The following is a 21496-nucleotide window of genomic DNA, read 5'->3' on the forward strand; positions in this document are numbered from 1 at the left end:
GCAGCATTGAGTTTACAAGAAGTCATGCTCCATGTCTATCTACAGTGTGACTGAACAATGTTTCTTCCCCCTGCTACTGTACAAGTTTCATATGGACTTCCCTACACCCTGGATTTACAGACCTGAAGCATTACACCTAGAAAGCAATTACCCAACAACACAAACTTAGTGTGAATTTCACTTCTGGATTTTTTTGCTATGGTTTGGTTATGGAATACCAAGTAAGTATAGCAGTCCCCTTTCAATACGTAACTTAGACTTGGAAAAAGTAAGTAGGAAAAAAAAAAATCAAACTTCTTTTTATTTTATTTTTCACTTTTTGAAAGCATTTTACACAGGTTTTGATCTTCAGAATACCTTGGAATCAGTAGAAAAAACTAACTGAACAGTTTGTCTTTACAATAGAAACCTTTCAGGAGTCAAAATTGAGACTAAAAAAATACATGCAAAACATACTCCTTTCAAAACACAACTTGAAACGAAGCACCAAACTACACAAATATGCAGAATGAAACAGCATTTAACATCACAGAAGTAGTCTTCATAAAAGGTGTAAAAGTCACCTATTCACTAGGCACTGTTCACTTGTTTAAACAGAAGAGACAATAAAAATATTGTCCACAAACTTGCAATTTCAACTCAAAGGCTGTAGCTAGAAATTCCTCTACATGTCATGCTTTAATAGCGACCTGAAAAAAAAACAAACAATATATACAATTAGACTTCCAAGCATCAACGGATTTTACAAGTTCCATATCTAACTTTACAGATATGCCTCAAATGCGCAAATTCAAGTGCCCAGTGATTTACTTGTCTACAATAAAATACGACGTCAGTACTCTTCTGTCAGGAAGTCCCTTCCTGAAGAAAAAGCCCAGTTCACATCATATATGCACAGGGCTGATGTCTCAGTGTGCGACACACACTGTAATGGGCTGAAGCCAGTTTCCCCATGTATCAGGAAAAGCAGTTACACTTGTTTTCCTCTGGACACAAATGGTAAAGGTGAGAACAGAACCTAGTCATTCAGGGTGTATCCATTTCAAAGGGAACATGCTAGGAATGCTATTGTGTTTTATTAACTTTCTGCAAAAACACAGCTTTATCCTTTGTGCAAATAAGCAATTGGGAGACGAGCACCGCTTAGGTCCCAGACCGATTTAGCCTTCTCTTCAGCAACTTGTCAGGAATTTTAGTTCCAGTACCAGAACCTGCAAGGGTTGACTATTTGGCTTCGCTGTCCTAGACTCAACCAAACTGTCAACCTGCTACAAAGTGCTGTCGTAACTGGGTTCCCAAGAAAAAAGTGCTACTTCAGACTTTTTTTTTCTTAAAAAAGAAAAAGTGGTGTTACCTAGTTTATTTTGTTGCAAACTAAATATTTGCTCTGCCCTCAAGGTTGCCAGTTGCTCAATGAAACTTTAAAGGGAACCGTAGTTCAAAAAAAGCCAACCACACTGAAGGTATTAGGGGATAGAAAAGCTAAGGAAGAAGTTCAAGCAAAGTGGAAATTTGCTTTTGACATGAGAGCTGTAACTACTCACGAGGTGAATAGGATCGAGATCTGGATCGAGATCTGTAGCCCCCTCGACTGTAATATGGGGATGGTGATCTCCTCCTGTGGAAGAAAAGGAACAGAAACAATCCCTTCGTTAAAGCCTGTGGCAGATGAGTGGCAGCAGCTTTTAGTGGGTATCTCTCAATCCTGCTATCGGGAGCGTAGTTGGGGAAGCTAACGAGCCCATGAAGAGCTGATCGACATTTATACTGGATAACAGAGCAAACGTTTGAAATTTCTTACCCTTTTTTTTTTTGAGCAAGCAGTCAGATTAATACTACTTTTGACTAATAAAAGAAATATGCTCTCTTGTGCATCTGACTGTGTCCAAGTGTTGTGTTTCAAGCCAAAAGCATCCCAAACAAGCAGAGTAAGCCAAATCACACCTTAACTTTTAAATTATTTGTTCTAGATGAAGAGTTGATCTGAACAGCACTCTCTGCTGCCACCTCCCAAATCCCACCCTCAACTCTACAATACTCTTCCAATCCAGGCAAAAGTTTTGCATTTCCTTGCTTGTTTCCACTAATCCCCTGAATTGTCATTCAAGAAAACCAAACTAGTGCAAAGCTGCACCAGCCTGACCCTATACTAACCTCACCCCTTGATGAGGGAAACTTTGAAATAAATTGTACTGCTCACGGCAAAGTGGCAAGCATTCAGCAGCCACTCGCCTGCTGCAGTATGTTTATAGCTATCCCAGACTGGATTCAAACATCCCCAAAATACCATATATGAGTATCTCTTTTGTTAATCAGACACCAAAAGCTTTCCTGTTGTACCTGTAAAACTGATCCCTGTCTTGAACAGCTCTCCATCCTCCTCCGCCGCCACCACCACCTCCTCTGCGAATACAAAAGCAGATCAATTTTAAAAATGTATAAAGTGAAGTAATAAAAATATTGCCATACAAGCAAAAGTATTGTCAAATACAGGAAAATGATGTGAAGACAAGAAAGCATTTGGTACCTACACTGGACAAAATTACTTCCTCATTACACTTATTTTTGCATCACTGGGAGGAGCTGGCTGAATTCAGTAGCAAGGAACAGTTAGGAGAGGACTCGCACTCAGCTGCCCATTGCGCTGTATTTTACAGTGGCATACTCTCCAACGAGCAGCAGTTTGAGATTGGTACAGAGCCTTTGCTTCTAAGAGCACTCCTGTTCTCAGATGCTTACCCATTCCAAGCAAGCAATTTTTTATTTCATTTTTTTAAAACAGTGAGATCAGTTCACAAGTTGATTTCAAAGTTGAGGCAGGGGCAAAGCAGACACCCTTTTATTTTAACACTTCACTTAATCATGCTTAAACAAGGGCATCTTCAAAACAGCAGCAGAAGTTGCACAGAACTGAAACAATAGATTGCAATATTGAATGGTATTTAGTGGCCAGTCCAGTACCTCCACAGATTTAGATACAGCTAAGCATTACTGGGAGGAGATTGCATCAAGCTTGCGTTACAGAGCAGGGATGACCACCACAGATGGCTCACAGCAGCTCAAAAAGGCTATAATTTTAAGACAGAAAAACCACCACACTTCCGATCAGCAGGTCTATTTTACTTTGTGTTTTTTCCTCCAGAAGTCCTCCCTCCCCATTTGGTAGATAGCCAGTGTGCATACTTCTTAGGTTATTCTTCAGTTTACAGACACTTTTCCAGACAAGACTAAGCATCCCACAGCAACATGGGGAAAATTATGGGGAAATTAAAGTTTTAGTATGAGAACTCTGTCCTGAAAATGCCCTTAAGGCTTCTCTACACAGCAGGCGAGGAAGAAAGAAAATGCAAAGTAATTGTTACCAATTGATTTTCTGTGGGCAGAGTACAAAACAGATGTTAAGTTTATATATCCTCTAGACCCTTTCCTGTCGAGGGAGCACCCATGGCATATCATAAATTAACTGAGGTTGGAAAAGGCCTCTAAGATCACCTGCTCCAACCTTTAACTTTGCACTGCCAAGTCCACCATTAAACCACGGCACTAAGCTCTGTATCTACATGTTTTTACATGCAACTCTATTCTTCTCTCTCCTTCGACCAACACTTGCAGGATAAGAAGTAGGTATTTAACTGGTACAGACCATGGCATTTGTTAAGTAGCCATGTGTATCTGTGGCTTACTTTCAATCTTTATCTGCTAGATTTCAATATCTGCAATATCAATATCCAAGAAGACAAAGTTTTTGCAGAAAGCTTTTAAAAATTCCCTGATTTTTTTTCAGGGAATGGAAATCATTCTTGCTGGACCTGTCAAATGCTCTGAGAATTTCTCCCCCAAAGCCCTAATTCACGCGACAGACACAGGACTGGAGAGCACACAGGAAGGTCAGAACATTGCCTGCAGCATGACTGCCTCAAAGTGCTGAACCAAAGCATAGCTGTGAATTCTGATACACTACACAAACTAGTACACTAACTGAAGTAGCCCATCTTCTCACATCACTTCTTATTAGCGTGCTTTTCCTCTCCTAATCCACATCCTCCTCACTATCAGTCGTTCACTATCAGTCTCTGCAACTATGCTGACTAGCACACACCCAGAAGTGAAGTAATTCAAACTTCTGATACTGCTTTACAAAGATCCGAGCCACAATGCACCATCAGGGATAACAAAAGGTAACACCTGGTAGCAGAAGACTTTTGTCATACTATAACCTCAATCAAATTACATTTCAAGAACATACAAGCAACAAACAGCAGATTTCAAGGACTGTTTAGCAGACTATGTTTTAAGACACATGTTGTCTGTTCCCCAGCATTTTATGGAGCTGCTTCACGCAATGTCCTAAAAATAATGAATTGAAATCCAGCAAGGAAATTAGGCATTATAGCAGTAACTATCCTGGGCAAGTTTTTGCACCTAGTGCCCTGAAATAAACAAAGTTTGGTCAAAGATTCACTTTTGTGTCACAGCTACTTCACAGAAGCCTACATGCAACAGCTGGCAAGGCAAAACCATTAAGTCTTGGTGTATGCTTAGTCAGATTTATCCTACTACAGTTCTCTAAAACACTCAAAGCTGCTGACACAGTAGGGAAATGGATAGAGGCAGAAAATACCCTGTGTTCCCAGAGCTGTGAGCAGAACACTTGTGTCTCCTGCATTCACTGTAAGGAGGTGGAGCACCTCTCCCTGCCTCCAGCAGGGCTGAAACACCTGAAGAAGCAAGGCCGCTGCTTTAGATCAGACAAGCAAGGCAGGGAGGTGAGAAACAGAAGCAATGGCTAAAGGTAAGAAGAAAGTGTCTGAGAGTAGAAGGGGGGTAAGAAAGACAGCTGCCCTCAGTGATTGAGGATCACCACACAAATACCACTGTAAGCATATAGAATATATTTCGTATACATGTAGGAAGGAACAGAAGAGCACACTGAATGCTAGGAGGATCACAGAATTGAGCATTTTCATCATCTTTGAGGTGTAATAGGATAACGCAATTCAAATGCACACATCTCCAACGCACTGTTGGCAGCAGGCAGGTCACAAACGCACCCAGTGCCGACGTATTACAGCTAGCCAAACAGCTCAGTGCTGCTGCACGTACTGAACAAAGGTTCCACAACGTTCTTAAACATTGGGCAATTACAGACAGAAAAAATGAATTGTCATCTTGCTGTCCGACTTAATTGCATCCCAGTCATATTCTGGGAATTTCACATGGGGCAAGCTCATTTGGCAGTCAAAATGGAGAAAGCTGAAGATAAGTGAGCTCTGTCTCCAAAATCAATGAAGTACCAACTGCATTTTCAACAGATTCTGTACTAACTTCCCTAACCATCTGACAATCTGTTGCCACCTGAACATTCACACCTCTTTTGGTGAAGCTAGCTACTGTTGAACACTTAAGTTTGGACTGAAGACAGACAGAAGTAAGATACGCAAGTCCCTCAAGCAGATCATCTACACACAGCCTGACAAGACCATGTTAAAAAACAAAACAAAACACTTTTTCATGAAAATGTCTAGTATAGAACAGGTCATTTTCCAACTTCTGATTCCTCATTTTTGGCAGTGCTTGAAATGTCCACTGGTAACAGGGGATCCTGGTGACCACTTCCTACTTTTTGTCTACTACACTCAGAAAGTAACTTGGCATTATAACACAAACTCTAATATTAATAAGCACCTATATTGCCACCATTTTAATGGTAATAGAGGAATCAAAGAATTCTTTTTGAAAAAAGAGTACAGAGAATGTTACTTTGTTTTTTAGAACTTACTGATGATTGAAAAAAGCATTATGGATTAACTCTTGCTAAACAGCACGAAGTATATCTCCCACTAATCTATTTTGCACCAAGTAGCCTCCTTGGTAAAGATTTTGTACAAAGAAACCACAATTAAGATGAGCCTAAAAACATATTGGCATACTTGTGAAGGTAGAAACATAGATGAGAAAGCACAGTTCAAAAAGTAGTCCAGAATTACAAATATTGCCTCACCTATATGATCTGCTGTAATAGTCACGATCATCATATCCTCTATCATATCCTCTGTCATAGTAATCTCGTCGTCGAGAGCTGCCGCTACAAGTAATGGAAGAGAAATTACATTTAATAAAATATAAAGCTCTGTTCGCAGTGCATCCAGTCAAGTACACACCATTTTAACTGGCTTAAATTACTACCTCCTGTCCTCACCGTTTAAGTGATGGCTGAGTGTTTCCCACCTATGCAGATGGAGACAGATCTACCTAAGATTGCTTTTTAAAATGCTTGAATTTAAGACTGCTACTTTCCTCCTTGTCTGAAACCTCTTAACCTTTGGATATCAGAGGCACAAGAGGAATTCCATTCTGTGGCAACTCCTCATTCACTTTTAACTCTCAGAAAGCTTATTTTAGAAGAACTTCTCTCTTAAAAAAAAAAAAAAAAAAGCTTACAGCATCAATACAACATCAGCTACACTGCCACCAATACCATACGCTGAGAGTCTTGGGAAAACAATTGGGAAACCACTTGGGAAAACAACTCACATTCTTGGAAACTTCATCAAATGTTTACACTTTGGATAGGGTAAACTGCAAAGCTGCACAATAGTATTTGTTGATGTACTCTTGAAAACTAGAGCTTGCAAAGCCATTAGCATTTGAGAACACGTAGGGGAACATCCATTAATCAGAAACAACTTGAAATAGTTCAGAAATTAACAAAGATTCTTACTGCAGACTTAAATGTTTAGATAACTCATGTTTTGGCATAACTAATGAACATAGGTTTCTGCTTATTGCAATCCAGACTGACACTGCATCAGTCTCTGATAAGTGCCATATAAATTAAACACCTTATAACTAAAGAGTAGAAAGATACATATTACTACTGATAGCAGTCCATGTGAGTTTTTCCTTTTTAAATAAATCTGAAGAACCTCTTTTATCAGCTGAGTTTCTAGTTTTCTGAGGCTTTGCCAAACAGCCACACCAGTGTTAGCACAGCTCTTCCTAAAGAGACTTGTTAAAAATATGATTAGGCATCAATGATTTTCATATTTTAGCTCCCAGTACTGAAACATCCACTTACTGCACTGCATGCAAGCCAGAAGGACGTATGTTCTTCTTGTGCCCACATACCAAACTACTACATGTAGACACTAACTTTCAGAATAGCACATTAATGTAAAAGCCTGATAAACTAGGAAAAACACACAGAAACAGGTCTCAAAGGGATATATACAAGAGGTGTTCTGTGGGTTTTATTTATTTTAAAACACAGGACACAATATAACCTGTTGTTATTTTTTTTTTTTAGGAAAAAAAATCAGGAGGTAACTTACTAAGTTGGTCTTCCCATGTAGATTCCAGGGGTAGGTGTGTGAGGTCTTTTTGTAATGGAGAAGTCTACCCGGATTCTTCTTCCATCCAGCTCCATTCCATTGGCACGTTCCTTTGCCTAAGCAGAGATAAAAATACAATTAGCTGTAGGTATGAACTTTAGTACCAACACAAGCTCCTAACCACTGCATGAAATATTTAGAAAGGCCTCAGAAGAGCTCAGCTAAGACCCAAGTCTAAATTTCACATATGCCCCATACTTACATACTGAACATAAACTCTTAAGACATTCTAACTAGCTGGATATAAGCCTCAGTAATTACTTAAAGGTGACTTACATTGCGTGAAATGCCTAAGAGGAACATAATTTACCAATTGTTTCATTAACTGTTTCTAACATGATTAAGAGGAGCCTTTGAAAGTGCTTGTGTAGGGAAATTTTAACTACTCCAACATGGAACACTAAACATAGAATATACTTAGACGTTAAGTCTAAGTATATATCGGTGTATATCGGTGCTCTTTTAATTCCCCCCCCCCCCCCCCCCCCCCCCCCCCCCAAGACATTCTCAAAGTCTACCATATCCTTGAATATAGTAGTATTTGAGCCATAAACAAACACGAAGTAAAAAGCCTGAATCCACTTTTTCTGCCAAGTAGCATAGCCCACATTCAAAGCTTCAACCTACCATGGAAGTCTTATGCTGAATTTGGAAAAAAAAAAAAAAAGACACCCCAGATGGTAAGAATTAGAACTCATGCAGAAGATAAACCTGATCACAGCCCACAGACACAGTGCCATCCAAGGCAGGCCTGAGAATAGAATTGCATCCCCTTCCCATGTGCGTTCCATAGCACTTGTAAGCACACTTGGTAATCTATTATATGGTATTGACACCACTTCAATTCACCCAGTCCCTTAGGGTTTCAGGCAGTCACTTGACCAGGAATGACAGAAATATTTGCCTGGCCTTTTATTTTCATAAAAAACTACTCCCCCACTTTCCTTCTGAAGCTCTACAAGTCAGCAGGATGCATGCTAAAGCTCCTACAGGGCACCTGAGCGTTTGAGAACTGTGCAATATCAGTCTGGTGCACTCCGAGCAGTAATACTAAACAGAGGGTCACGTGGAGCTCGGAAAGAACTTCCATCTCATAATTTGAAGAGAACATGTGTTTCTATTTTCTTTTTCTTGTTGGCACAGTTGCACCATGCTAGGCTGAAGATTGCTTTTGTGACTTATACAACAACTCAGCCTGCACTGGGACCAGAATTCATGCCCTTTCACTGTTTCCTCTGGTACACAGAAGATATCTTTTGAACCAAGACACTGACATTTATTATGAGGTGCGAAGTTTTTTTTTTAGGCCCTGAGAAGACAGGGAAGATAAGATACTGTGACATTAGCTTGCATTATGATCATTTCACCTAGCCAAAGGGATTAGCACAAAAGGTTCCTATGCCACTTTAAAGGTCGAACAGAAAGCTTTCCTAGGCTACAACCTGGGACAGAACATACATCCCAGCAAACATGCCATACAGCCCACACCCCAACCTACTTCCTTAGCATCTTCAACGTTTTCAAAGTACACAAATGCAAATCCTCTCGAACGCCGCGACTGCTGATCGTACACAATGGAAACATCAGCAATTGGACCATACTTGGAGAAAACTTCTCTCAGATCTCGTTCCGTGGTGTACAGACTCAACCCAAATACACCAAGACAACAGTTTGGGTCAGGATTTGCCTAAAAGAGAGAGAGAGAGATCAGAATAAAAATGCTCGCATTTGCAACATGTGGTATATTTTACAAACTTGAGTCCCTGAAAATATCAGCAACAACACACTGCTTCGATTGAGGTTGGATTAGTTTGCTAGTATACACTTCTATTACAATAAAACCTACAGATACACAAGCACCCTTTCACAGAAATACTTTGCATTTTTCCTGTACCAACTATAGTGAGAACACACAAAGTTACTGTACTTGAAGTCTTCTCTCCAGAGAGAGTGGGTGACTACTGACTACGGATACAGAGAAGGGCCTGGATCACATCTTCGTTTTAGTTATCACTTGCCCCCTAACTTTAGCATGAAGTACATTGCTTTCTGTCAACTGAGACTCTCAGCAGCTAAAATCAAGCCGGATTGGATGCTCTCACTTAATAAAGAGAACGTCAAGACAGCTTTTAACTAAATATTTTAGTTTTCCAGCCTTTCTCAAGTAAAGTCAAACGATCCTCCCTCCTAATTCTGCCTCTGCCCTTCACTGCATACAGCTGCTCATTTATTACAGCACGTATCCTGATAGTAGCCTGCACTGGTTCCTAGGCAAACTTATGGAAATCCAAGGTTTACCAAAAAAACAAATGCCAATTAACCTCACCAATACCTTTTAAATAGACCCGTGCAGGAAGCAGAACGATTTTGTGGAAAACCCTATGGAATGAATGTAGTGCCTTCAAGACGTACTCAAGCCTGTTTACACCTCCTCCCCTCCTCTGCAGGGTACGTACCCTGTTTCCAATGTGGCGCCTGCGAGTAGACATGGGGGAATGGCTGTGACTGTGTCGTCGCCGATAATCCCGACTGTATGACCTACTTCTGGATCTCCTGTGAGAGCGGGAACGAGAGCGTGACCTTGTGTAGTGTCTACGGGAACTCCTCCTTGATCTAGATCTGAGGAAAAAAAATAAAAAGTAGTGTTTTTTTCCCTGGACCCTTCAAAAATAACAGCTACTCACAAAGTCTAAACAGCCATTTTCTAAGAACCTGGGGTAGGCACTACACAATTAAGATATAATCAATTTAGTCACTAATCTCAAGGCCTGACCACTCAATCTTCACAATTAAGACTACTGTAGATGCTCTAGAGCGTTATCTACTGCAAAACAGTAACCTCAACATCCACTTCAATTAGCTTTTAATTCCTCAGCAGCTTCTAACTTTCTAACAAGGATATCTTGGTTTGAAACAGTACATGCTTTGAATATCCACAGCATTTACAGTAGCGTCTAAGTAAAATTAAAATAGCTGAGAGAGTTCTCTCTGGAAGACTTAGCAGAAAAATGGAACAGGAGTAAACAGTAAATATGGCTTCACATCAAACATGCACAATTGCAGAGGTGCACACTTCTACTTATTCCAGAATAACACTGCCTTCAGTGACATGGAAAAGCAAATATATTTTTGTGAGTGCATATTTACAAGCACAGGAATCTGCTAAACACATCTGAAACAGCGCATAAGAGGGCTGAAGAAATTAAGTGGTAGAAGGCTTATTTACCTTATGGTATTTCAATAGTTATTTAACATCAGCTGTTCATAAATGTTTATATGTTCACCCTTCAAATGTATTTAGGCAAAGGTGCAACTGCTCCCTAATTTTGGCCCACTTCTCTTTGGAAGCGTTTGGAAGTGACAGCACCAGGTCTGTGGAGACGAGGCCACAAACACTGCATTTTCTTCTACTTCCCTCAGCTCTCCCAGCACGGGCAGTCTTTGCTGAAAAGCTGGGCAGGCACTTACACTGGAATATTACACCCGAGCGTGGTCTGCTGTTTGCAGTCACTAATCTGCATGTCAGGCAACTACAAAGAAAGCTGCTGCAAGGCTTAGAAGTACACTAAACAGTTTAATATTCAAAGGCTCTTAGTCATAAAATATTAATTTACGTACTCTTCTTTACACCTTAATTGCCTTGCCCCTGTTTGTGGAAGCTGACTGAGACCAGAAGCCACTGCTGCAGAATTGTGTTTCACAGTAAGCCAACCACTACACCAGCATGAACGCTGCTCTCAACGTGAACCAGTTTTTACTCTCCTGAGCATTTAACAGCTTCTTCCACTGTCAGGCTTTGTCACCAGGTAAGTGTCACCACACAGCCAAACTGCGGGACGTACACTCTGTACATTACAAGCCTCAAAAAAATGCCTTTGATTTCTTCAGAAGCGAGCCAGCTAGTTTTGTCTTCCTCGACCTGAAGCATATATGCATGTCCCAGCGAAATGACTTCATCTGGACCCCTTACAACACTTATGTATGTAGAAAGAACAAGTGATTTGGGGGAACAAAGTTAAAAAAAAAATAAAAAAAAGGAAAAAAACAGAAAACTTCCCTGAGACAGAAAGACAATGAAGTAAGAACGTAAGTGAAGCTCTACACACGCACAAAGCCACATTTCAGCCTTTGATAAAGAAAACCTGAAGACAAACACAGAACCGATGTTCCAGGTTACAGTATGCATCCGTTACAGTAAACAAAAGCTGGACCCTCCTGAACTACACAAAACACTGAGAGCAAGGCTTATGTTAAATAGGAACTGCTTATATTGCTGCCTTAGGTGCAAAGAATTGTTTAGACTTTATGAACACACAGAACAAGCTTGCACAGGGTTTCCACTAAATTGCGGATGAAAACTTCAATAAGAACAGATTTGGACTTTTTAATCAAGTATGTCCACACCCCAACTGATAAATACGCCACGACACAGATTTGATCGTCAATCAAAGTTTAATTTATGAAGCTGGTGACTCAGAAATATATTTGCGATGGAAGCTACCACGAAATATGAAAGATCTCACAATGTTATCTCTGGTGAGAGCCAGTTGGGTGACCTGCTCGTGATCACATCCAGATGAGTGATGGCACTGAAAATAGAATCAAGTATATTGGTTCGAAACACATGCCTTGACACAATTCCGCTCAAATCTGCTAACGAATCAATTAACTCTGCAACATACTTTCAGTATTTCCAGCTGCAGGAATTTGCAGACAGCTGTTAAATGCTCAGGAAGCCATCGTAGACATAAGCATCTACTGCTGTTCATCGAAAAGCAAAGTGCCAGATGCCCGGGTACTATTTAAAGGAGTCCTTGCAAGAGCAAGTGATTTGCCTGGTCACTTCAGACTGCAGTCTGTGTGTGATTGCACTCCTAGGTAGTACTGTGGTTATTCGGCAAGTGGGAAGCACAGTGCTGGAAAGACCATGGAAGCCCAAGGGGTTATGATTGGGGTGCAGAAGGGCATGCTGGATTGTCCTGACTTGCTGGCCACATTAAAAGGCAAAAGGCTGGCCAAGGAACATGTGTGGTCTCCACCTTCAAAGCTTTTAAAAACTCAACTAGATAAAGCCCTGGGAACACCACCTGAACCCCCAGCTGAATCTGTCTTGAACACGGGTTTGGACCAGACCTTTCCTAGGCTGTCCTAGGAGTCTACTGATGCTTTCAGTTCCAAGCATTTCTTCATTTAACCTGACATTTGTTCTCCCACTGCAGGGATTCTCAAATGCATAATCTGACACTTGTGACTGTGCCTGAAATACACAGAAAAAACAAACCCATTTCTCTGCTGTCAAAATTCTAAAGTGTTTACCTTCTCACAAAAGCCTTTCAAACTGATCATTTTGATCTTGCAAGCAGGGATAAACACAGCATTCAATACTGTTTTCTATCATGGGTGACTGCATGATGTCTTCCAGAGATGTCATCCTTCCCACACCCTTACCCCCAGGCTTTGGTAAGCCTAATTCAGTGCTCATACACAAAAATGTATTGTGAGCAGCTCAGCTGGAAACCCCACCACTGAAACCCGAGCTTTTTTTGGTTGTTTTTCTTCTCTGAACACTTACGAATGACTAAAGGTATCACCTACACATTTATTTCCGTAGTCAGCACTGCATTATCTAGACTCTTCAGAAAAAATAACGTCATTCAGCCATTTACAGGCTTCGTTGCCTCTCCATTCATTTCTTTTTAAATACGTACCCCTTACACAACACCCCTGTTAAGTCCAACGCTAAGTGGCTAGCAGTGACGTTTATCATCTTATTTTTAGGCTCCCGGCACATTTTATGTCTCGGTTAGAAGCCTGTTAGCAGTTTCAAGAGAAATCCTGTCACTGCGTACAGCCTGTTTAACAGGTAAGGACAGCCCGAAAGGCATTTTCATAGCATCCACTTGTGGAACAATGACAGTAATTAAGCTACTTTCTCCACAACTTTTCTGAGCACTTAGGAAGCTGTCTCAAGTTTTTCAGCTTGTTAGTTTTCAAGTTGAATTAACACATATTTAAAAGGTAAGACATGTCAGTTGACGTTCACATTTATTATACTTATCTGCGTCTTTCTTGTGGAATATACCATGAACTACTCTGGAAGCATCATTGCTTCCAGTGAAAAAAACACTTTAAGGTGACCTGAAGTGTAAAATATGCTGATATACTAATTTATTTTAACACACAGAAAAACTAGATCTAGAGCCTCTAGCGCTTTCTGCTCAGAAGCTAGCCTTTTTTTTTTTCTTTTTTAAGATAAACTTAAAAGGCAGGGCACCTACACACTACTTCTGCAGAGATACAAGCCTTCATAGCAGAATACCTCTCAGAAAAAGCTGCAAAGATCTAGCTCAATAGTTTAGCTTTTCAAATCCAGAAACCACACATGCCCCTTTGCATTCCGCGTGCACAGATCACCAGGTACCTCTGCAAACAGAACTGGGCTACAGAGGACTTCAGTTCATCTCTGACATAATAATCCAAAGACAACTGACTTGCAAGAGGAGGAAGAGGTAAAAAGTAAACTCACCTGGATTCAGACCTGGATCTAGATTTTGACCTGGAACGCCTTGAATCCTCCTTAGATCGAGATCTTGCAGGGGTGTGCCTCCCCGACTTGCCAGACCCATGAGCACTTCCGCTTCTGGAAGCAGAACGGGATTCCTGCACGCAGATATTGAAAGCCTAATTTGTATACAAGTTCTGGTTGACCTAAGGTCTGTAAACAAGCTCCAGTGAAATAAATGGTAAAAATTCATATCTATGTGTCCGGGCAGTTGGCATTAGAACTGCCTAGATTTTTAAGAAGTTTTTCCCTGGTAGACACTTCTTTACCCTGCATATACTTTTGCTATTAAACAGATAATGCATGCATGTTTAGCAAAATATACAGGGACACATAAACAGACTAGTAATTACTTAGCGTAGTGCTTTCAGATTCCAGATTACTTCTTATCTTAACTTCATTTTTATTCCTTTTCTTCATTCTTCCGTTTCAAATTCTGACTTCTTTCATCTTCCCCACTTCACACAAATTGCTCAATATTCTACCAAGTGGGACTTCTGGTCTGATAATTAGCATGCATTCACTTTCTTTTTTTTCAAATTTCAGCTTCACTTATTCCTGAGCTTCAAATAATTCTCATTTATAAAACTTGTCAAATGGCGACTTCCGCATTTTCCTTCTTCAACATTAACCTTAATAGAAAAAGAACAGGATGAAGAATATTTAAAAACTCCAGGATAAAATCTAGTGCCAAAACTGAAACTAGAAAAAAAAATGTTCTGCGGACTTTTACTATATATGCAGTTCAAGAATTGAATCTACCGAATTCCCTACTATTTTATAAACAGGTTCAGTCAATTCAGTTTAACTTTAAGCACTAAGCAACTGGATTCGCTATTTATGCCTACATTTAACAGCAAGTGCACAACAGATCAACTGAAGGTCTACTGATCGATTCTAGCATTCGGAAACTCAAATACTTTGCCAGCCACACACTTAAGACAAAATCAACAAGAAGTGCCGTAAGCCAAGCTAAGTCCCTGCTGCGGCCAGAGACGCCTCGAGCTGCCAGGATCTGGAAGGCAGGAAGCACAGCGCGCTCGGTCTTCCCGCGACTTCACTCGGTGTTATGCTGGGGGCAGCCTTCCAGGCTGGCAGCCCGCTGTGATGAGCATGCTCACGGCTACGCTGCCCGCGCAAGGCTGGTTACAGGCGCAGGGCTCGAGCTTCCAAGGGAGAGCTTTCCCGAGCGAAACCAGACTTCTGTGCAAAGCGCTCGCACGCTGCGCTGGAACAGCAGCCCCTCTGCTCTGCTATGTGCTTGCCACCGATTCTGGGGGTGACCTAACCTAGCCAGCGCTCTCAGCTTTTATTTTTGTGAAGCAGAATAATGCTCAACTTCAGTCACGTGGCTTTAGACGCTTGGCGTGAACACCCTAGGAGGTATTATTTCAAGAGCTCAGAGGAAATTTAAAATTCAGCGGCAAAAATCTATTTGGAACAATTCCAAATTTTGTGACAAGTCCAAGCAGGAGCTTGACTAACAATGTCAGACTACCAGAATTTCTTCCAAACCACTTGTTTTTAATCTCTGTAACATCTCTTAAATCTGAACACTCAACTTTATAGGCATTTCAGACTAAGCATTCAGAAATTCATTAGCTAAACCGATATTTAATTGTGCTTAAACCACTTCCATGTGACATACGATCCCGTTTAGCTATTGGCAGTTGCCTACCACACTGGTACCAGTTGGGGTGGAGGAACTTGCAGGATGAAGCAGATTTTGAATTAATACCGAGAGCAACAGAAATAAAGCAAAGTCGGCAAGGCCGCATTCGTTATCAATCTGTGTACGGAAGTGTTTTAAACGACAGCCACCACACTTACAAACCCTGCAGAGGGCAGTGCAAGCATCGAGAACTACGTTACAAATAACGAGTTTACCCTAAATCCATTGCTACCTTCAAAAGAAAAAAAAAAATAAATCCCTGGAGCTGAGTTCTGAGCAAATGCATGACGTTAGCCACAAGAAGCCTTTAGCATTCTTAGAGTTAGACAAAGCAAGGTTTGAAGAACGGGTAAAAACCAGCACTAAGCTGCTGTTCTTTAGAGGAAAACTACTTCCATTCACTAGAGATAACTCTTGGCAGATTGAAGCTAGGCAGAAGGAGCGATGCCCAAAGACAGCAGCTCTAAGGCTGGGAAGGACATGAGGAACGCATGGTGCTGTGAGAGGGAAGCAGCAGGGAGCACCTTGCCCATGAGCGCACTGCGGACCTTTTTCAGAGCTTTTAGAAGTCAATAAGCTTTGAGGAAATATAGTGAAGAGGTATTCACATAAGCAAATGACTGAAGTCTTCATATCGCTGATAGTTTTTTTTTTTTTTAAAAAAAGGATAATCTTTGCTATGTTATGTTAGCACGTGTGGGGAAACCGGATGCCTAGCATCGGAGGAAGGAGTTTAGGAAAAACCTGAAGACACCTGTGTGTTAAAACAAAATTAAACAGCTGGCTTATTTTCCCTCTACCAACTTCAAACTTTACGAAATGTTCCTGTTTTTCAGCCTTCGCATTTTGTTTCTGGACCATCCTTCTCCAAAATCCTTACCTTCTGTCACATTTTACAGGCTTACATCCTCAAAAGGCTGTACCTAATCTTTTCTGGATATTACTGAGACTGGTAACAGCTCCTGAAGTTTCAAAGCTGCTACCCTCCCCACCCTGCCCCCAAGCAAACCTCACCTATCCAAATTTTGTTACACCAGGAGCCTGCAAACCCTGCACTTGGTGTGTGCCCCACTAAGACTGATGCCCGCTGAGGGTTCACACAAACCTCTCCCCCGTTTGGCTTGAAGCGCAGAGCAGTTACGATTTGCTTTGGTTCTGAATACCGTGATTTCCTTTTCTACTTTTTGCTCTTTGAGAATTTTAAGCTTTAAAAAAAGGCAAAACAATTTCATGTCATGACATGTGGAAGAAGAGAGATGAAAAACTTCTGTCCCACCTATATGCAAACACTTCTGGAAGCGGATCAAAGCCGGTGCTCACCGTTAAATAGCCAGCCGGTGTTTCTAAGCTTGACTTTTTGAAGTGCAGGATTTTAACAACCACCAGACCCCTCGATCTTCAACTGCAGCTCTTCCCAGTCATCAAGCCTCACTGGAATTCAGGGGGAAGCCCTGAAGTCCAGGGTTGTGGTTTCCAAATTATTCTTCCCATACTTTAGGCATATTAATATATCTTCCGTGCAGCATTACAGACTGTTTTTAATACCTCTGAGCACATTTGTAAGGACAGGTTACAGTAACCTCTAAGCATGGAAAGCCACAACAGCAGAATGACTTTGGGGACAGGAGATAAAGATTTCCACAGGCAGGAGGAGCTGTATGGTATGCAAATGAGGTCCAAGAATTTGAGTTTTTTTGGGTACTTCTGCAATCCAACTGAACCTCATGGGAATGCAAGTTACAGATTTCAGTTATTTCACAACTTAAAATACAGTCAAACACAATTATTACTATGATTTAAGCTAAGTTTATAGGGATTGAGCAATTCCCACTTGTCTTCCAAAAGGCAGAGCCCCCCATCGTGCATTACCTAACGCGACTCCAGATTCATCCCATGTGCAAGGGGGCTAACTTGACACTCGTTCAACCTTGCTAGTACTGAATCTAGCAGCTGATCCAACAAAAAAAATAACAGCTTCTGCCTCTTGCTGCGAAGCACGCGATCACCAGGTCGCTGCTGGGGGCTGGGGATCCGTGTCGCAGATGGAAAGCAGAGCAAACCCTTTTGGCAGCAGCCCGCAGAACAAGAAGCACAGCAGCGTTCTGCCGAGGCCCCTGTTAGAGCCGATTTATAAACAAGAAGCAGTACTAATGCAAGGTAAATCCAGGGATGTGCCATTCAGTAACTATTATCTGCCCCCAAAAAACTCTAAGCAATGCCTAAATGTTTTGATTTAGTGAACGGTTTCCAAGCTCCAGCAAAAAAAAGACAGGAGGGTGCTCTGGAAAACAGAGCTGATCTAACAGACCCTCGGCGCCAAGCCCGGCTCCCTGCCACCCTGACCTGGTGAGCGCCTGGGCACGCTGAGCTGCCAGAACAACCCGTCTGCGAAAAACAAGCAGATTTCTGACTGCTCAGGGTGCTCAATCGGCCACCAAGAGGTGAGACCCAGTGTCAGCTCACAAAGGAGGCACAGGGAGAAGGACCTGCCCTTTTGGTGGCACCAAGCTATCAATCAGGCTGTTCTAAACCTGCCCACGTTGCTTCTTTAGGCCACAATTTAGTACTAGAGGCTGTACTTCCAAAAACACTGACCATGTACTTGAAGTAGATCTACAAAATGAGTATTTGTAACATTCAAGTGCTTCTGACCAAAAAAAATATTAATACCGTATTAAATACTTTCTGATCAGGCAGATACCAAGTAACAACTGCTACTATTAACGCATTCCCAGGATGAGACTGGCTAGCTGCAGCTTGCAAATACTCGAAAAAAGACTTCAGCCACCCTTCTTTCCAACCTGTCCATGCCTGAATTACACACATCTCAGTGAGCACAATTGTGATGAATGAAAACAAAATTGTCTTTAAAAAGTGGCCTTTTCCTTCAGTGCACTGTCAAAAATCCATTATCTGAAGTATTGGCAGCATTGGAAATTTATGGTTTCTTCATTTTTTAAAAATTTTCTAGTTTAATCTCACCATGATTCATAAGTTGAAAAATAGTTTGACAGGGATTTGTTTTTTAACGTATGCCATAAAGTCAGTTTAAGGTTAAGTTGCCTCCAAAACGGGACATCCCATTATTTGGGATGGCACCTGGTATTTCTTCTTCATCCCCATAATGCTGACATTAGGACTTGTGGCTACATCATCAAGTCAAGTCTGCAAACCAACGCAGCTGGAAATGGAATCAGAAAAAAATTCAGCTGATTCAGTTCCCAGATCTGACTGACTACACAAACAGCAGTACAAGGGAGAAAGCAGGAACACACTTTCAGGAGCACAATTCTTGTTGGCAGCACGGACCTGGAACAGCTTAACAGACAGTTGTAAAGTCATATCCTAGATTATTTACCCAAGCAGCGTTCCTACTCTGCAAAGAGCAGACTTTAGTGCTTCCAGCTTGAAGTAGAAAGGCATTGACTCAGTAAAATATAAGCCTTAACTAGGCAAAAAATAAGCATGTACAACACTGGTAATAATATTCAAAAAGCCACTCCCAATTGGTCTGAAATAGGAGGCTTGTAGCTAAACGGTCCTACCTTGCAGTTCTACAAACACAAGTATGCTGTATACAACTTACCTATTTATGAATCACAAAAGTTCAGTTACAGAGAAATAACGTTCTTCTAAACAAGCAGATGCAGCTTATTTTAAGCCTTGTTCATGATGAAAATTGTCCACCCATGATTTAAAAAAAATAAAATTCACAGAAGATAAAAATAGAGAAGACTATGGGACAACTGCTGTCTTATTATCCCATACAAAATGTTTCTAAAAGACTTTACAATAAGGGTTTTAACATTTGCATTCATCCTAATTGCAAATACAATGCGGGTTAGCATGAGAAGCTTTACCAAAGTTAGGCTAGCATTTTAAGCAGGTTTTCTGCCTGACTCACACGACATAAATTAGATCAACTTTTTTAATTAACATGCAGGAATCCATCTTGAGCACGCGAGCAGGAATGCTCCCTGCACTGAAAACAGATCTTCACGTCGCTCTTAGAAGTGGTATCAGTGCAAATGGGATTGACTGGGGCAGAACAGGTCTGTAATCCTTCAATGGCAGCCTTTTGGTGTTCAATTCCACCTAGCAAGTTCAGCTTCCAGGAGACCAAATTTTTCTAGCCTAACTTCCCCAAAGCAGTACCGCTCCCATCCTGAGGCCTAGCAGAGTGCATCTGAATAAGAAGTGCCACGTTCCCCGAAGAACAACACTACAAGGCATAGCGATTTCTCTCAGGATTGTTATTTGATATTTTAGTAAGTCAGCACTTAATATTTTTGCGTGCCCTAGCCAAGGTTCAGATTCCCAACTTCCTGCCACCTCCACACCTCCCTCTGATGCTGCGACGAGCTAAAAAGCTACAGGCTGATGCCGAGAAGGACAAAACCCAGGAACGACCCCTGCAGTGCACTTGTGTGTTGTGGTAGGAAAAAAAAAAAATAATAATAATTCAGAGCCCAATTCCCTAAAGAAGGAAGAGCTATGGGTTTGGCGGATTTGGCTACCAACGTGAAGCTCAGCACGCCTGCGGCATTAGCAGCCGGGCAGCTCCCCGAGGCCACACCGAGCAGGCTGCACACCCAGCGCCGCCTGCGTGTGAGGAGAGCCCCGGACACCGGGACGCGGGGCTGTGACTGCGCCGGGAGGGTGGCCATGTAGCAGGCTGTGTGTGTGTGGGGCTGGGGGGGGGGGGCAGCGCCGCAGGGAGCCGGCAGGAGGGCGAGGATCCCGCAGGATCCCTCCGGCTCCGCGCTCCCCAGCCCGTCCCCGCCACGCTGGCGGCGGGGCAGAGGCTGCGCGGCGGGGCCCGCCCGCCCTCGGCCATTTTGTCCCTCTCGGCGCGCCCGGTCACCAGCCCAAGATGGCGCCGGGCGGCCCCGCCGCGCGCCCCCCCCCCCTCCTTCCCCTCCCCCCCCCCCCTCCCCTCACCGGCCGCCATCTTCCCCCCGCCGGGCCCAGCCGGGCCCCGGCCCCCAGCGGGGCCCTCCCCGCCCAGCCCAGCCCAGGCGGCTCGGAGCGCTGTGAGCGGGGCTCGGGGGGGGGATGGTGCTGCCCTCGGGGCGGCGCGGGGCGGCTCCGTGCATTACCCGCTCGCCGTAGTTCTGCTCGCCGCTGTCGCTCATGGTCCCGCCGCGCCGCTCCCCACCGCCGCCGCCAAGGCCGCCGCCGCCGCGCCGACACCACCCGACCCGACCGTCCCCGGCGCCAGCGCTCTCCGCAGAGGAAGTGACGTGCGACGCGCGCGCGCTCGCCACGCCCCGCCCACCCCGGCGGCCGCGCTGAGGGGAAGCCCCGCCCCCTCCATGAGAAGCCCCGTCCCCTCTATTGAAGCCCCGCCCACTTGTAGTTAGCCACGCCCCCTCCGTTCCCGCCCCGGCAATAGGCCCCGCCCCCTCCATGCCCGCCCTGAGGCGAGGTGTCCCCCCCCCCCCCCTTCCCGCCCGCACCCCCCCCGTGTGTCCCCTCCCAGCCCCCTCAGGGGTCCCCCGCTGCCTTAAAAACAAAGCCGCCTCCACAGACGGAGTTCTTATTCCGGGAAGGGTTAAAAAATGGCCGTGATCGCCCCATTGGGTTTTGTGGAGGAGGTGCTGAACAGCGCTCGTTTGGGGGGATTGGGATGTTCCCGAAAGACCCACGCGAGGGCAGCACAGCATCAGCACAGCCCTTTGCTCAGCCTTTCAGTCGTTTCTTCCTAAATCCCTTCACAAAACCCGTCATAAAACCCCTGCGTGGTGCATCTGCGGGGAGACACAACCCTCGTCCCCCCTCAGAGGTTGTAAAGCACCGCCATCCATCCCCACAGGGGCAACGCGGCTCTGCCTGCGTGTTTATCAAACAGGGAGCCCAAAATCGGGCAAC

At 43.2% G+C, this 21496-nt stretch overlaps 1 protein-coding gene across 4 annotated transcripts; it reads right to left on the reverse strand.

Annotated features, from left to right (window-relative positions):
- Nucleotides 1-288: 288 nt before the first annotated feature.
- On the reverse strand, nucleotides 289-20898 carry TRA2B (transformer 2 beta homolog). 4 transcript variants are annotated; one of them, XM_068691506.1, is made up of 10 exons: nucleotides 20725-20898; nucleotides 13918-14051; nucleotides 11915-11980; nucleotides 9848-10010; nucleotides 8890-9078; nucleotides 7332-7447; nucleotides 6002-6085; nucleotides 2341-2403; nucleotides 1545-1618; nucleotides 289-689 (listed from the first exon to the last, which is right to left on the reverse strand). In XM_068691506.1, exons 1-10 carry the CDS (start codon nucleotides 20758-20760, stop codon nucleotides 679-681), a joined length of 936 nt encoding a protein of 311 aa, XP_068547607.1. In that variant the 5' UTR covers nucleotides 20761-20898; the 3' UTR covers nucleotides 289-678. The 4 variants fall into 4 exon arrangements, with proteins under 4 accessions (XP_068547607.1, XP_068547609.1, XP_068547608.1 ...); XM_068691508.1 differs by lacking the exon at nucleotides 11915-11980 and adding an exon at nucleotides 14307-14585 and having other exon boundaries at nucleotides 20725-20886; XM_068691507.1 differs by lacking the exon at nucleotides 11915-11980.
- Between the last annotated feature and the right edge of the window lie 598 nt (nucleotides 20899-21496).

Source organism: Anas acuta, chromosome 9 (genome assembly GCF_963932015.1).
Source record: "Anas acuta chromosome 9, bAnaAcu1.1, whole genome shotgun sequence".
Lineage (NCBI taxonomy): Eukaryota > Metazoa > Chordata > Aves > Anseriformes > Anatidae > Anas > Anas acuta.

Bases quoted from the DNA above. Each gene is read 5' to 3' on its own strand.
- TRA2B (XM_068691506.1), bottom strand. From the start codon at position 20,760: ATGAGCGACAGCGGCGAGCAGAACTACGGCGAGCGG. The intron at 11,981-13,917 runs GTGAGTTTACTT...TTCTATTTTCAG, and splicing joins AGATCCAGGTCTGAATCCAG to TGCCATCACTCATCTGGATG. The intron at 9,079-9,847 runs GTACGTACCCTG...TCTCTCTTTTAG, and splicing joins GGCGCCACATTGGAAACAGG to GCAAATCCTGACCCAAACTG.